The 17225-nt window shown below is 41.0% G+C and overlaps 2 protein-coding genes across 2 annotated transcripts in view; both read left to right on the top strand.

Moving 5' to 3' along the window:
• NR2C2 (nuclear receptor subfamily 2 group C member 2) overlaps positions 1–3783 on the top strand; it is a 67301-nt gene extending 63518 nt beyond the window's left edge. Inside the window, exons 16-17 of the transcript XR_007775075.1 lie at positions 3129–3243; positions 3697–3783. The gene's annotated coding sequence lies outside the window, so the exon portion shown is untranslated. The remainder of the gene's footprint in view (positions 1–3128; positions 3244–3696) is intronic.
• A 4842-nt stretch (positions 3784–8625) lies between these two features.
• Positions 8626–11577, top strand: MRPS25 (mitochondrial ribosomal protein S25). The gene is made up of 4 exons (XM_050958408.1): positions 8626–8890; positions 9158–9264; positions 10342–10429; positions 11161–11577. The coding sequence occupies exons 1-4, from the start codon at positions 8757–8759 to the stop codon at positions 11351–11353; spliced, it is 522 nt and encodes a 173-aa protein (XP_050814365.1). The 5' UTR covers positions 8626–8756; the 3' UTR covers positions 11354–11577.
• The last annotated feature ends 5648 nt before the right edge of the window (positions 11578–17225 follow it).

Raw genomic sequence — 17225 nt, 5'->3', positions numbered from 1 at the left:
CAATGTCCCATCTCCAGCCATGGCCATCCCAGATGCTTCAGAGGAAAGACATTAAAAAAGCCATCCAGAATACATTGTGGGAGGAAATCCTCTCCTGGTCTCTACAGGTGGGTAGCTGAAATCCTGAAGCATGAGATTTTAGGAACATGAGACATAAACTGGAAATGAGCTCCAGGGCTACTGAGGCCTGCCCCCTACCGTCAGAAGCAACCCTGAAGCTGCACTCAACAATTTGTCCAGTTCTCTCTTAAAACAAATTAAGTTGTTTGCCCCCACAACTCATATTGGAAGGATGTTCCAGAGCCTCACCCCACTGATGGTTAGAAACTTTCTTCTAATTTCTAGCCCGAATTTGTTCAGGGCCAGTTTATGTCCATTTTTTCTAGTGCCAACATTGTTCATGAGCTTAAATAGGTCTTCACCGCCCGCCCCCCTGCCAGTATTAACTGCCTTAATGTATTTATGGGAAGTAATCATATCCCCTCTCAACATTATTTTTGCCAGACTAAACAGGCCATGCTTTTCCAATCTTTTCCCATAAGAGGGGCCCTCCATTCCTCTGATCATCCTAGTAGCTCTTCTCTGTATCAGTTTGAAATTATAATTAATCATTTTTTAACCCGGGTGACCAGAATTGTACACAGTATTCCAAAGGAGGCCTTACCAGTGCCTTGTACAATAGCATAAATACGTCTCTATTTCTACTGGAAATGCTTCGCCTGATACATCCTAGGATTGCATTTGCCTTTTGCACAGCAATATCACATTGGTGGCTCATAGTCATCCTGTGATCAGCCCACACACTCATGTGTCACACTTCCTCTGTTGCTTACAACTGTTGAGCTCTTAGCTTGTTGCAGAAATTCTTATCATTAGTCATCCCTAGGTACATGACATTGCATTTTGTATTATTGAATTTCATCCCATTTCTGTCACTCCAGTCCTCCAGGTCATCCGTATCTTCCTGTACAATATTCCGATCCTCCTCTGCATTGACAATGCCTCCCATCTTTGGGGTGTAAAATGTCCATCTTTTTAATAATCAGTATGCTAAATTATCCAATTATATGGAAATTTAAATTAGAGTAAGCCCCAGAATTAGACTACACTCCTCTACACTGTATTCCTTGTTTCTATCGCAGAAGGGCTGAGCGGAGTGTGCTGAAACAGTCCCCTCACATGCTCTATTTCTATAAAAATAGAGATCAGTGGAAACCAGACTGAAGAAAATGATCAGTCAGAGATAGGTAAGAGAACAAAATTGTCCATATGAGATTCAGTTTTTAATGTTTTCTTCAATAGTGTAAAAAATAAAACAACTTCAGTTAGCTATGCAAGTAACATCCAGTTATGGAAATTAAATGCTCAGAAAAGTGAACTATTATTACTGATAAAGACATGAGAGGCACTGAACTTTGTCACAAAGAATTTCTGACATTCATTTTGTTCTGAGGTTAATGTAATTATTTTTGCACAAGACTTTTTATGTAAATCCAAGTTAGCTGAAAGGAAAATTAACAAGATCTAAAGACCTTTCAGTAACTTAAGTGGTTAAAATATTCTCCCTTAGAATAATTTTGTACGTATCCTGGGCCCAAATCTTTGAGCACTCCATGTGCTCAACTCCCATTGCCATCTGAAGTCAAGGGGAACGCCTCACATGCATAAGCTTTTGCAGGATCAGGGCCTTGGATGTAAAGTCTTTGCTGTAAAGAATACTAAGAATGTGTTCCTTTTTGCCATACTGTTTAATAAACATATGTAGACTTTGTTTCAGATATTGACTCTGTTAAACACCCATCTTTTTAACATTTCAAGCCCAATTTTTGAGGCCTTCTGCATGTAAAATGCCCATTTAAATCAATGGGAGAATTTCTTGCATAAGTTGGCCCTCCTTTGGTGTCATGACAATCATAAGGTTTGAATATTCTTGCTTTTCTGTTGCAAATAGAATGGCAACCTTAATGTCTTTAAATGCTTTTTTATTTCAATAAAATGTTTTAAGGTTAAGAAATGGATTGGGGTGTTGATCAGCATTGCAGCCATTTCAAAGAATAATAATTAAACTGTGAATTCAAAAAATAATGCCCATATTCTAAGACTGAAGGGTTATGGAACTCACAAGTTTGAATTTTTTCTCTTTTCAAAGACAAAATGTGCTTAAATATAAATATAGATGAAATATGTTATGTACTATCTTGCAGGAACTACAAGGTGTGAAATCAGCTTCCTGTAGTGTTCAGAGACAGCCGAATTCTGAGAAGCGCTGAGCAGCTTCAATTCCCATTGCAGGTGCTCTGCACCTCTCAGTAATTGGCTCATTGCACATAAAAATCTGTTCCTAGAAACATCTATTACTGCTAAAGCAAGTACAGATCCATTTAAAGAGTTTGTTTTTCACTGTAGATTTTAAAAAGGGGAATTAATAGATTTCAAGTTAGAGGTGGGGCAATGCTTTAGAAAAGTATGTTATTTATAGAGCATATTTGTTTTTTTATCATCCATGAAATTAAGTTCAAGGTCTGGAATTTTTTCCTATAATCCATCTGTTCTTTAAAATATATTGTAAGCCAGTGTTCAAACACTTTTATAATTGAAAAATTGCACATTTTTCATTGTGTAATTGTATGTATTTGGCATACCTATGAGCTATGAGCTCTTACAAAAATACTCCCTCTGTTACAAAAGGAATTGTCTACTATAGTTCCTTGGGATATTTTTTGTAACCCTCTCTTCTTCATTGTTTAGAAAACTGTTGTTTATGCCATTACATTAATTTCAGGTTTAAAACCTGTTAAAGCTGTTGCTTTCTCACAGCTTCTTTGTGAAATCAGCTTTGTACATGTGATGGCATTTAAAAATAATAGCATGAGTTTTTTAATCTGAATTTTATATCTAATAAGTGTCTTCAGTTGTTATGAAGAGAAATTTGCATTGTTGTGTTTGTATATAGAGTATTGCAGTGCATGAATTAGCTTATGCATTTTATTAAATGCTGTTTAAATGTGGCATTATATTGTTGTGGCTTAATACTACTACCGAAATGAGGTTTATACTATTAAAGTGAATTACAAACCTAAATGTATCTTTGATTTTTACAAATGCTTTATTTTTTTCTTGAATCACAGGTGATCATTTCACATCCATGCCAAAATTTCAGTTTTACCTGCTTCCCTGTTGTCACGCACAGGAGTGGCTCACAACCATGAGTGATAACCTTAGGGCAGACACTCCAAACTGCTGGTATGTTTTATATAATTAGATTTCACCAACCCAGTAACAAATGTGAGCTCCTAGATCACTGTAACAGTCTTATCAGAGAGTCACAGACAGTCCCCTTAGACTCTCTAGTCTATCTTGCTACTCAGTGGTCACTTACACCAAAAATCACAAAATATTCAGGTTGCTTCCAGTCCCAAGAGACCAGTCACTTATCACAGTTCAATTTGTGCCTTACATCTCACACCAAAGACAATGCCTGTAACCACACCCTGCAATAAACTAGCTAAAGGTTTATTAACTAGTTGAAAGAAATCAGAGAGTTATTTACAGGTTAAAGCAAGCCAGCATATAGGCACAAATTAGTTTGTCTATGATTTGAAAGCTGACAGAGATGTAGTTATCTGTCAGCATTGAATGTCCTTTTAGGATTGTAATCCAGCTCAACCCTGGGAATCTCTCCTTTTTGTTTCTTAGCTGCAGCCCTTGTGAGAGTCCAAACAGCAAAGTGATGAAAAACCTTCATGTTAGCTATTATTCTTTTCCTCTTCCCGCATTCACACCAATGAGATGATGCCTTCTAAACATACTTCTCCAGGGGTGGATGGGACAATCAACGAAGTTTTTGTCCTGCAATGGCCCACTTATATTTTGATAGTCCTCCTGGATGGGTGAGGGAAGCCACTCTTCTCATCTGAATTCATAAGTTCAGAGCGGACATTTTTACAATTGTAAAACAAACTTTTATATTTATTTGTAGCATGCAATACAGACATTACAAGTAAGATTAATGGACGCGGCAACTTAGAAACATTTCATAGAGTCTAAACTCTAAATATATTCTTATAAGACTAATACCTGTTTTGAACAAAACTAACACACAGGTGAGCTGGTCTGGTTTCTAACTATGGGTTTGTCTGTTCTTAGCTAACACTTATGGCCTTGGCCAGGCTGTCACTTATCTTATCAGCGTCATGCCTGTCTTCAGAAAGAAACAATTGATAGTTTCTCCCCATTGGATAAAAGTATCCTTTTGGAGTGGTCATTTAAACTAGTCTAATAAAAAGGCCCAAATCCTCTTCACCTTACTCGTGCCTATGAGCAAGTTGAGCAAAATTTGACACTAAAGATATTCATCTTTCTGTGGCTTCTCAGAGTTCCCATCTGAAAACATATGAGATTATTTATTGAGAGTTATATTTAACCTTAGGAACATAAGAATTGGCATTCTGGGTCAGACCAATGGTCTACCTAGCCCAGTATCATGTCTTCACGCAGTGGCCAATGCCAGATGCTGCAGAGGGAATAAATAGAACAGGGCAATTATCAAGTGAGCCCTGTCATACACTCCCAGCTTCTGGCAGTTGAAGGTTTAGAGACACTCAGAGCATGAGCTAGCATCCCTTACCATATTGGCTAATAGCCATTGATGGACCTATCTTCCATGCAATTATCTAATTCTTTTGGCTGTCACAACATCCCCTGCTAATGAGTTGTATGAAGAATTACTTCCTTTTGTTTGTTTTAAACCTGCTGCCTATTAATTTCATTGGGTGAGCGCTGGTTCTTGTCTTATGTGGAGGGGTAAATGACACTTCCTTACTCACCTTCTCCCTATCATTCATTATTTTATGGACCTCTACCATATCCCCCCTTAGTTGTCTCTTTTTCTAAGATGCATAGTTCCAGTCTTTTTAATCTCTCCTTGTATGGAAGCTATTCTATACCCCAATCATTTTTGTTGCCCTTCTCTGTACTTTTTCCAATTCTAATGTATCTTCTTTTGAGATGGGACAACCAGAAATGCATGCAGCAGTCAAGGTGTTGCTGTACCATGGATTCAGATAGTGGCATCATGATATTTTCTGTCTTATTACCTATCCCTTTGTTAGTGATTCCTAATATTGTGTTAGCTTTTTGACTGCTGCTGCACATTGAGCAGATGTTTTCAGAGAACTATCCACAAAGACTCCAAGGTTTTTCTTGGGCTTGCAAGTATAATTCGTCCCTCACTTTTATGAGCACAAAATTCATTTTTCGTATTTGACAGAGGTGTATGTTTTGCCACTAACAAAAATAAATGTCAGATATTTCAAAAAAGAACAAATTCAACAAGCTGCCTTTGAGCCTTTTGTGGCCATATGAATGCAAGGGAGAAATTAAATGCAAAATCTGGACTCTTGCATGTATTCAAAATCCAATTTGCATCAATAGGACATTATTATGAAGGGGACACACAAGTGAATGATAGAAAACAGCAAAAACTGACATTTTTTTCAAACTGAACAGCAACCTCACTTTCCTCTTGATCCATATACCCAGTGCCCTCTTCGACTCTCTTCTCTCCAAATTCCCTTCTCTTTAACACCTGTCACTTCTGCCTATGTTGGCTTTCATACTATGGTATCTATGTCCTCCTTACAAATTCTGAGTCAACATATTTTTTAATATATTCAAATTTCTCCCCTTTTGTAATATAACCATTGCTTAAATCCTTGTCTGAAACCTGATCCATCTCTTGCCTTGATTGTTACTTTTTACTGAGTGGTCTCACTGCTTCCAGAATAATTTCCCTATTCCCCTGCTCCAACCAAGTTAACTCCTCCATTGATCTTTCCTTTGGCTTCCCATAAAATTCAAGCTCTTCGGCCTCATTTACAAGGCCCTACCTAATCTTGATTTTACATTTATCTCAGCTTTCATTTCTCTTTAATTCTCTCTAGTTTTCCCTTACTCCTGCCTCTATCATCTCATCCTTTCCCATTCAACTGCATGCCTTTTGTCATGGTATGCATGGGACACTGTACTTGACTTTAGCTGCAAACTGGCTTTTCTTTCCTTCAGATTTCTCTTCCAACTTTCTTAAAGCTATATCTCCTCATAAATAATTCCGCATCCTTCCTCTCCTGTGCTGTGATCCCAAGTCTTGTATTTGCCTTATTTACATTGTAAGCAGAGAATTAGTCCAATCATTGCAAAATATTGTGTATGTATCAGTGTTCTCTGCTTTCTTCCTCTAAGCCTAAACCAACTTGTCCATAATGGATTAGCGTAATAGCAAATTTAGTTGCTCATAACCGCTATTGACATATAGAAAGGGATTTGACTTTATATAGCATCTTTCATGCTAACATCTCAAAACACTTCAAAAAATAGCAGGACAGACATAGGCTGGTTGTGAGGTGCTTATAGTCTGTGGGGTAATCAATATGCAGTGGACCTTCAGCTCCATGTCTGTTTCTTCATATGGCAGTGGAGCTGTTTCCTTTCTCTTTTTCAATATCTGACAAAGACAGGGACATGGATATAAGGCAGGTTTTTAGTTCAGGCTCAGTCTGTGAATTGCTGATTGATCTGGGGAAGTCAATAACCACTTCCTTAGTTGAAAGCATCTGCCCAGCCATTTATAAAATGGGTCTCAATCTCAGGTGATTCTTGCAGACTTTACTCTGTTTATACAAACCCAAATAGCAGCAGAAGCTAGAAACTCCATCATCTATCTTATGCTGACCAAGATATTGCTTCCTTTCTTCCAAGGTAGATCTAGCCACAGTCATCTGTACCTTTGTTATTCAAAGCTGGACTGCTATGTTGAGGGCAACTCAGAAGCTTCAGGTTGTGAAAAATATTGCTACTGCTCACTTTATGTATGGTCCTGCTTGTTTGTCCTACTCACAACTTCTGTGCTAAACTCTTCACTGACTAGCAATCCACACAGCAGACATTCAAGGTGCTGGTCTCTTTATCTAAAGCCCTTGAAGGTTTAAGTTCTCATAATTTCCCATGTTGAACTGGAATTTTTCAGCTATCTGGCCCAAGTATAAAGTTCATGGGAACAGAGGTCAGGGTGTTCTCACTATCATGCCCTTTCAGTTGGAGTTTGCTAGAAATAGACTGTTGGCCACATTTAGCACATAATAAACTTGTTCATTTCAGCTTTCCCCTATTGCAGGCTCTGGAATCTCTTGGCACTTCGCCTGATGGCAGGGTTTTCCCAGCTCTGTTTTCCAAGGTTAATGCTCAGTGCTAGGTAGAAGTAGGAAGTACATGCTCCTCAGTTGGGAAAATTACTGTTACTCTAAACCATGCAAAGGGAACATAGACTGTAATAGCATGTAAATGCTTGTAATCCTAGTGGTAGCACAGTCACTGCAGGCAAAGGTGGGAGCTTGGGTCTTCAACAGTAGCCCACACCCAATTATGGAAATGTTCCTGGATCAGGGTATCAATCCTCAAGTTCATATTGTGTAAATAACATTGAATAAAATCCCTTTCCACACCAATTTTGACAGTTAAATTACTAGACATTAGTAATACTTCAAAATGGTTGGACAAAAAGTGCTACATAACTGCAAAGTGTGTTATGAACAGGTAGATCACAACCACACAAGCTAAGCAAGTAGAGAAATGGGCACAGAGTAGCTGTGGTTTCAACAGTTCATACACCTAATTAGTAAGTAGCAGAGAGAGGAATTGAACCCAGAAGTCCTGACTTTAATCATAGTATACTGCTTTAATCACAGATCACCTCCCCATAAACAAGTGTGTTGACTACATACATGCATAACCTGATCTCAGCGTTAACTACATACATGCATAACCTGTCACTGATTTATGCTGTTGGCTTCTAAAACAAGGTCTTGATGTTTCAGTGGTTTTCACTGATTATAGTCACCTTTCTTCAACCCACTGCTAGTAATAATTACTGAACCCTAACAACCATACTAGTAAATCAGTATTGCCAAGTCCAGCTTTTCCAAAATCATGAGTCAAGCACACACAGACACTAGTCCTGCCAATAGCTCAAAAGTAACAAGATTTGTTTAAAATCATAAATTGTAGGCTCTTTATTTGCCTTCGGATTTCTGAGCACTTAGATGCACAAATTTCATTTTCAAGCTTTTATTCACACCCAAGAGGACTAAAGCTTACTTTAAAAAAAGGGAAAAAACAAAAGGAAGAAACAAAGCAGAAGTTTCATGGAATCTCTTCACTCCCGCAGCTGGGGAACGCTGCTGCCCAAGTACCAGGCTGGATAATGTTTTCTTCAATATTTTTAAGGCCACCAACTCAACTTCCTCCTGGGGTTAACTCAATGGAGCCCCACCTGGTGACCTAAGCAATACTGATGAGAGGAGATGTTAATACGAACAGGCAGCTGAATCAATCCCACAGCAAACAGTTAAGCAGCACTATCCGGTCACCACACTAAGCAAACAGATGCATTAGGAGAGCCAGTGAGGAGACTCAGACTGCAGCCTTCTCCTAGGCTGCCCGCTCTCTACCCACCATCCCTCCAATTCTTTTATTCTTCCTCCCTCCCTCTCGCCCGGTCCCCGCATTATTTCCCTTCTCTCCCACACACACTGTTCCTCTTCCTACCATTGCACCTGCAAATCGCGTAGCCTGGGGCAGCCAAACTACGTCTCCCGTAGCGCTCTGCGACAGGGGCGGAGAGCACGTGTTTCCTCCCGCTTCCCGCCGGGCCCTGCAGCTTAATTTTCCCCGTACGTGCTGTGCCCCCGCCAGCCGCAGCCATGCCGATGAAGGGCCGGTTCCCCATCCGCAGGACCCTGCAGTACCTGGCCCAGGGGGAGATCGTCTTCAAGAGCGCGGTGAAGGTGATGACTGTGAACTACAACACCAGGGGGGAGCTGAGCGAGGGGGCCAGGTGAGTGCAGCGGCGGGGACCTCGCCACCCCGCTCCGGGGAGAGGAGGCTGCGGGTAGCCCACCGCCGGCCCTGGGGTGGGGACCAAGTGCGTGCAGCCCGGGGGGTTTCAGAGCTAACCACCCCCCTAATCCCTGGGGCACCGCGCCCTGGCTGTGAATTGCACTGTCTTTGCGGGGGGGCAGGTGTTGCTGCCGGCCTCAGAAGGGCTGTGTGCGTTTACACTGACTTGCTCGCTAAAAGAGACTCTGGCTCTTTCCCCTCCTAGGAAATTTGTGTTTTTCAACATCCCTCAGATTCAGTACAAAAACCCCTGGGTCCAGATCATGATGTTTAAGAACATGACCCCTTCGCCCTTTCTCAGGTTCTATTTAGGTAAGTGCCTTTATCTTGGAGTGCTGGGCACCCCTTCCCCTGCCCCCCAAATTGACGGAGCAGATTCTCCTCTCCATAAGCTACTGGGTGCCCTGGCTGCCTTAGATGGGGGTGCCACTGCCAAGGACTTCTTATGGTAGGGTAACTGCAGCCTCACCCTTTAAAAGGGCCGAGAGAGCCAAGACCTGAGGCACCTTATACAACTAGCGGGTGCTCTAACAGACTTGCTGGCTCACCCCTTGTGCTGATATTTAGAAGAAGTTCTAAGGTGTTTCCTGTTCACTGCACTTCAGTGTCACTGTTTTAAGCTGTAGGGGTTTGTTCTGCAGAACAGTAACAGTCTACTACAAGGGTAATCTTAGGCCTTGGCTACACTGGCACTTTACAGCGCTGCAACTTTCTCGCTCGGGGTGTGGAAAAAAACACCCCCCTGAGCACTGCAAGATACAGCGCTGTAAAGCGCCAGTGTAAACAGTGCTGCAGCGCAAACTAAACCCCATGAGGATGTGGAGTACGTGCAGCGCTGGGAGAGCTCTCCCCCAGCGCTGGCGCTGCGACCACACTCGCCCTTCAGAGCGCTGCCATACCCTTAATAAGGACCTCCCATCGTACATACACTGCATCTGTAAAGCTGTCTAGTGGCTCTCTTTCACGAGCCCATAGGAATAGGTGGGATTGATGGATTAGGGCTGTGGCTTCCCACATTGCTTTCTGGTCATGAGATCCATTTATAGGGAAGCAGTGTGGCCTAATGGATAGTGCATTAGATTGGGATTTGGAGGACCTGGGTTCTGTTCCTAGCTCTGCCCTATCTGTAAAAAGGAATAATGTTTACAACAAATTGCGTTTTACCTGCTAACACCCACCCTAAGACACCTTTTACAGTGTAGCTTGTACCCTTGAGAGCTGCATACAAAAGTGAGGTTACTGACCAAGGAACAGGTAGCACATTGTACTGCTTGGGACAGTCTTACTGGTGCTTTACACCTTCAAATATTTACTCTGTCTAATGCAAAATGGTAGACACCTCTGGGTAGTCACCTGCTGATACCTATTCTGTACCTCTTTCCTCTACAGACAGCGGTGAGCAAGTCTTGGTTGATGTGGAAGATAAAAGCAACAAAGAGATAGTAGAGCACGTTAAAAAAATCTTGGGTAAAAGCGAGTAAGTAAACATACTTCACAACCTGAGAAGTCATTGTCTCCTCTCTGATAGAACTGTAATGTCACAGCATTGGCTGATGGGTTGAAAGTGGACAGGGCCTCTTAAACCAGGAGGTTTAGAACAATGGTTCTCAACCTTTCCTGACTACTATGCCCCTTTCAAGAGTCTGGTTTGTCTTGTGTACCCCCAAGTTTCACCTCACTTAAACTTACAAAATCAGACATAAAAATACAAAAAGTGTCACAGCACACTATTACTGAAAAATGCTGACTCTCATTTGTAACCATATTATAAAATCAATTGGAATATTAATATGGTACTTACATTTCAGTATATAGTACACAGAGCAGTATAAACAAATCGTCTATGAAATATTTGTATTCGTTTCGCTAGTGCTTTTTATGTAGCCTGTTGTAAAACTAGGCAAATATGTAGATGAGTTGATGTACCAACTGGTTTAGAAGAAAGGGGACCTGATCTCCCCCCCTGTGGCTGAGAGAAATGTGCTATTGACAAAGTAAAGCTGCTCCAGGCTAAGTGGATGGGAATTCTTTCTACAAGTCAGTCCTAGAAAGGTTGTTTGGCTGCTAGCAGCCATTACTATGTGAGATGCTGCCCTTTGGTGTATGAAAAAAAAATGCATCACCATTCTTTTTAGGCGGGGGGGGGGGCAGGTGGAGGAGAGGAAGAAATACAGCCTTCTTAACAGCTAATTGTTTTTCCTCTTCCAGGGAAACACTACAAAAAGAGGAGCAAGAGAAAAAGCAGCTCTCTCATCCTGCAACCTTTGGATCCAAAAAATATCACCTGCGTGAATGTATGTGTGAAATTGAAGGCCAGATTCCCTGCCCTGGTCTAGTACCGCTGCCTAAAGAGATGACTGGCAAATATAAAGCTGCCATGAAAGAAAAAGCCACATCCTGATTTAACAGATCAGACAGTTCTGCTGACATTCAAAGTGCAGACAGACATAGGATACAAGGTGCTTCATAGCCTCTCCCTACACGCCAAAAAAAACTGGTCCATGTTATTAGATGAAAGTCCTTGATTCACAAGAGGTCTTTTTGTAGATATGGTTGGACCCATTAATGTTGGTTACTCAGACAAGTAGAAGAAAATATTTTTAAATAAATCTTTTTAAAACTTCAGCTTATTCTATTTTTCGGTAAATTCTCCTGTCCAGCAAAGCTTCCTCTCGGCCTTGTATGCTGAGTTGCTTATATAAGAGGGAGTGCCCTGTGTCAGGTTCATCTGCCTTTAATCAAAGAACTATACTTCTGAGTAGGCACTGTAACTTAAGGGTGACATGCCCAATAGTTCTGCCTCAATTTCCCCAACTGTAAAATGGGACTATAACCTTATAAACATCTACTTGTCCCTGGTAATAGTTCCACAAAGAAGCGGAACCAAAAGAAGCCGGCTCTTGTAATTCACTTTGAGGGGAGGAGAAGTGAATTGATGACATGCGATGGAGCTTACATGTAATGGGAGAAGGGAGCACAGGATGCTGTGAAAGAGAAGGTTCAACATATGGAAGACAGGAGACATTCCAGAAGATTGGAAAAGGTCAAATATAGTGCCCATCTATAAAAAGGGAAATAAGGACAACCTGGGGAATTACAGCCCAGTCAGTTTAACTTCTATACCTGGAAAGATAATGGAGCAATAATTAAGCAATCAGTTTGCAAACACCTAGAAGATAAGGTGATAAAAGCATGGATTTGTCAAGAACAAATAGTGTCAAACCAACCTGACAGCTTTCTTGACAGAGTAACAAGCCTTGTGGTTGGGGGGGAAGTAGTAGATGTAGTACACTATCCGGTGGTCTAGGGACATTTACACAGAGCACATCACCAGCCACCGCCAATACCAAGAGTGAGCCGGCGTGGCTCTGTGCACCCACGGGGGGGAGGAGGTCTATAAACCCCCCCTACTGAACCATATCCCCTAAGCCCTAAACCTGCCGAACTAGATTCCACCATGCGAGGGTCATCCTGTCCCCATTACCCGGCCTGCTTACTTATACCCATAACTGCGTGTAACCCACTGTATGAGCGATGTACCCTCCCTGCTTCCTTACTGCTTCTTGATCTAACCCACCATACACCCCGCATTGGGGGAACCTTACAGACTGTATATGTTATGTGCTAACCAATTCCCAAATACCAGCATCCCCCTATACTCTGTATGTTGCCCCCAATGACCAACAAGTGACGCTTTGAACTCTTTGTGTCATCTTTATTTAAATATTCTCTAATAAACTTTTATATCTTGCCTTTAGTAAGGCTTTTGATATGTCTTGCATGACCTTCGCATAAACAAACTAGAGAAAAACAACCTAGATGGCGCTACTATAAGGTAGGTGCATAACTGGCTGGAAAATCATTCCCAGAGAGTAGTTATCAGTGGTTCAGTCATGCTGGAAAGACATAATGAGTGGGGTCCTGCAGGGATTGGTTCTGTTCAATATCTTCATTAATGATTTAGATAATGGCGTAGAGAGTAAATTTACAAAGTTTGTGGATGATACCAAGCTGGGAGGGATTGCAAGCACTTTGGAGGATAGGATTAAAATTCAAAATGATCTGGTCAAACTGGAGAAATGGTCTGAAGTAAATAAGATGAAATTCAATAAGGACAAATGCAAAGTACTCCACTTAGGAAGGAACAATCAGTTCTGCTCTACTCTGTGCTGATTAAGCCTCAACTGGAGTATGGGGTCCAGTTCTGGACACCACATTTCAGGAAAGATGTGGACAAACTGGAGAGATTCCAGGGAAGAGCAATAAAAATGATGAAAGGTCTAGAAACCATGACCTAGAAGGGAAGATTGAAAAACAATAGGTTTAGTCTGGAAAGAGAAGATGAGGGGACATGAGAACAGTTTAAGTACATAAAAGGTTGTTACAAGGAGGAGGGAGAAAAATTATTTTTCTTAACCTCTGAGTTTAGGATAAGAAGCAATGGGCTTAAATTGCAGCAAGGGAGGTTTAGGTTGGACATTAGGAAAAACATCCTGTCAGAGTGGTTAAGCAGTGGTATAAACTGCCTAGGGAGGTTGTGGAATCTCCATCATTGGGGATTTTTTAAGAGCAGGTTGGTCAAAAGCTGTCAGGGATGGTCTAAATAATACTTAGTCCTGCCTTGAGTGCAGGGGACTGAACTAGATGACCCTTGAGGTCCCTTCAAGTTCTGTGATTCTATGTGAAAGGCAAGGAGTAGCAGAAACAGACTTGAGACTATTGAAATAAAACAAGTTACACTGCAGGTAACTAAATACAGGGAACCTTGCAAAATTATCATGTGCCTAACCGCCCAATCTACTTTTCCCTACTCCCAGGGTGAAACTAATATCTGCTTACTAAACTAAGTAGCCTTAGGATGGATCTTCAAACTTTAGTCAAGCAGGGTGGGTGAGGGAGGTGTATTTTACCTTGTCCACCCAGATACCACCACTTTGGGTTGAGAAAATACAGTTCCCATATCAGCTGATGAGTTCCTACACGTATAAGAGGTGCTCAGTAGCTACTGGTAGTACCCAGCGTGTTAACAAACAAGTCTGATTTTTTTAAATGGGTCCAAGATGTGCTCTGGTATTGTCAGCAACAGTGTTGCAAGAAATGAAATGCAGATTAATACAGGCCAGTTTTAAAAGATTAAACCTATTCAGGGGTGAAAGTAATAAATTTTTACCAGTATGGGGCCGGCTCCAGCCCCTGGAAGGGGTCAGCCTCCCCCAGCCAGCCCATCCACACTGCCTGGCCCCTGCCACTCAGGGCTCCGGCGATTTAAAAGGGTCTGGGGCTCTGGCAGCCTCGGGCTCTTTTAAATCGTTGGCCCTGGAGCAGCTGCCACCCCCATCGGCGGCCCTGACAGTAGGGTCCCCACCGGCAGGGCCACCGACATGGAAGGGGCAGTAACATGAAAGCGCCGCCGCAGCACTTTAATGTGGGCTGTATACAGGCCAGTACCAGCCCACTTTCACTCCGGAATCTGTTCCCTGAAGTCTCCTACATAAAACTAAAAGATTGAGCTATATCTAGACGCCACCAATCAGTTTTCACCAAACTTGTATCAACACCCATGTCCTGCTGAATGTTGCTGCATGACAACATAACCCACAAGCAGTAATTTATCTTGGTTTCAATGTGCTGTGAAGTGAAAGCATCATTCAGTTTGACTAGTCAGGACAAGAGAGGAAAGGGGGAAAAAGTGTGAAGCTGCACATCTTAATTTAAAGCAGTTTGATATGCCTCCCCAAAAAAAATGGCTGTAATGGCACTACATTAAAGTTCCCCTGTTACTGCACACTTAACGTTGGCCCGTCAGATCCTATTGGACTCTAGACCAACATTTAAAAGTATTTTCCAGCTACTGCACACACAGACCCCAGAATAAACATGTTATTTTATTTCTTTACAAATTTTCAGTATAGAGTAGTGCATGCAAGTTTATTAACAAATGTCAATGCTAGTTATTTGACAATAAGATGTCTTCATTCTGCTTTATGTCATCAGCAGTCCACATACAGATACAAGGTTTTCACTTTGGAGATCACCTTTCCTGTATAGAGTTCTAGACTATCACATTAACATCGATTGAGCTCATGAGGTACACTAGCATCTTATCTGCTTGTAAAAATACATTGTTACATGTACGATACATATACTTTAGTGTATTAGACTGTAAAACACAAACAATGCAGGATATTTGCAACAAAGGAACACACTTTCTCCCCTCGCCTCCCAATGTAAAAAGCTGAAGCCACTGAACCATTTTTTACTCTTGAGAGCAAAATAAATTTTGGATTGCGGCCGAGAAGCCAGTTCTGATTTGGTACAGGAAACAGTTTTGCCTTAAATGAATAACTGCTAAATTGTTATGCTTTTAAAATGTAAACAGTTCCATGCTTTGACTAATCTCAGAGCTACAGGGACATGCATCTCACCTGCCTTAATTAATCTGGTGCTAGCACCTCTTGTAGTGCATTTTTCAAGAGGTGCCATGATACACCTCCTCACAACCTGAGGTTCCTGATATTTCTGCAAGACCATTAGTCCCGGTGGATTTTACCCAGTGGACAGCACAGGTAAAGGGCTCGATGAGCTCTGATTAGGGAGAGTCTTATGGTATTAATATTCAAGGATCTTCTTTTAAATAATACAACCAGTAAATGCTTAGCTTGCAGCAGCAAGCTCTGGGTGCTACTAGCCATTTAAAAAGGAAACACGGGACCTTCCACATGTGACTGCTTTAAATCACAACTGATTTATCTAATCAGTTACTACTTAAAGTCACTAAAGGAAATTTTATATATGGGAAGGTATGCATTATGCCCTGTGCTTTTACTCAGAATGAAACAAAGCTTAAAGAGCCTACTCTTGACTTTCAGGCAGTAATGTTACTTATCCTCTTGAGATTTAAGAAAATGGCATAAGTAAATTATTTAGGCAAAACTACAAAGATTGTTCTGTCACATAAGAGTTTGCATTTTCATATTCACTGATCAATAAAATTTGCATGCTAGTGCTAGCATGGTCTGTTTTAACCATTTGCTCTATTTCATCTAAAATTACACACACAGTTAGGCCAAAACTTTCAAACATAGGTGCCTAAAGCTAAGCACCTAAATCTAGATTTAGAAAACAAGGCGGCTTGATTTTTCAGAGATGCAGGCACATTGAAGCAAATTCTGGTACCCAAATCAAGATTTAGGTGACCAACTTTGAGCACTCACACTTCAAAAGCGATGGCCTTCATTCATGTGGATCCTAGAAAAGGCTCATACTTGGAGCTTAAAACACATCCAACCTTTGATTACATCAATGAATCAAATTTTATGTAAGGCAGAGTCACGATCTTTTAAAGGAAGTGCATCAAGTAGTAAACTGAGGTGCTGAAGGGCATTATACAGACACAAACTTCATCCTTCAACTTTTTCACAAAATTCCAGTTTAGTGGCTTTTCAGCTTTTCCATTGCAAACAAAATTTCTGTTCCCTAAGTGCTATGTAAACAGGGTTCCAGTCTCACAAATAACACATACATGATCATTCTGTCACCCAGAGTTTACAAAGGAATGTGCAGGTTCCAAAAAAAGAATTAGAAATTGGATGGTTTTCCCTAATATTTGATTTTGCAGTGGTACTGCCACTTCCTTCCTGGAAAGAGGGAGTTAAGATGTTTATTTTTATAAAAACAATTCAGCTCTGAACACAGCTCAGACCCCTCTACTTTTATTCTGCAATTTATGGCCAGTACAATGGCAGCAGCTTTAAAAAAAAAGTATGGGGAAATGAAATGGCAGCATGCAAGGCTTTTTAATTAAAAAAAATTCCCAAACACCACCTATGAGATCACAGTTATCAAATTTGTTTTTAAATCCCTAAAAATCCCTTTACATATTTGCATTGCACAAATTGCCCTGTAGCTTTTATATTCTGCAGCTCAAAGAATCATAGCAGCCTGCTTTTTAACAGTACTTTCTCAGAGCACTGTAAGGCAGTTGAACTAGCCTATAACAACTTGCACTATGTCATTTTCATGGGAAACATCTGATGCACAAAATTTTTAGAAAAGAATGTTGGTCACTTATTAATGGAAGTCCAGTTTTAAAGGCTGACCTTTACTATTGCGACAAAACTAAAGGAAGAAGGAAAGATGGCAGACTGATGTCTGCATCATCGCAGATATTTTTGAATCATCTATTTCCCTATTAGCACTTTCCCATTTTGCCCAGAAATAAGCATGTGATGATAATCAACAATTTAAAAAATGTTGCTGTGACAAAGTTCATA

This window comes from Gopherus flavomarginatus, chromosome 6 (assembly GCF_025201925.1).
Source record: "Gopherus flavomarginatus isolate rGopFla2 chromosome 6, rGopFla2.mat.asm, whole genome shotgun sequence".
In the NCBI taxonomy this organism is placed as follows: Eukaryota; Metazoa; Chordata; order Testudines; family Testudinidae; genus Gopherus; species Gopherus flavomarginatus.
Note: the sequence above shows the minus strand (reverse complement) of the source record. Positions and strands in the feature narration are given on the sequence as shown.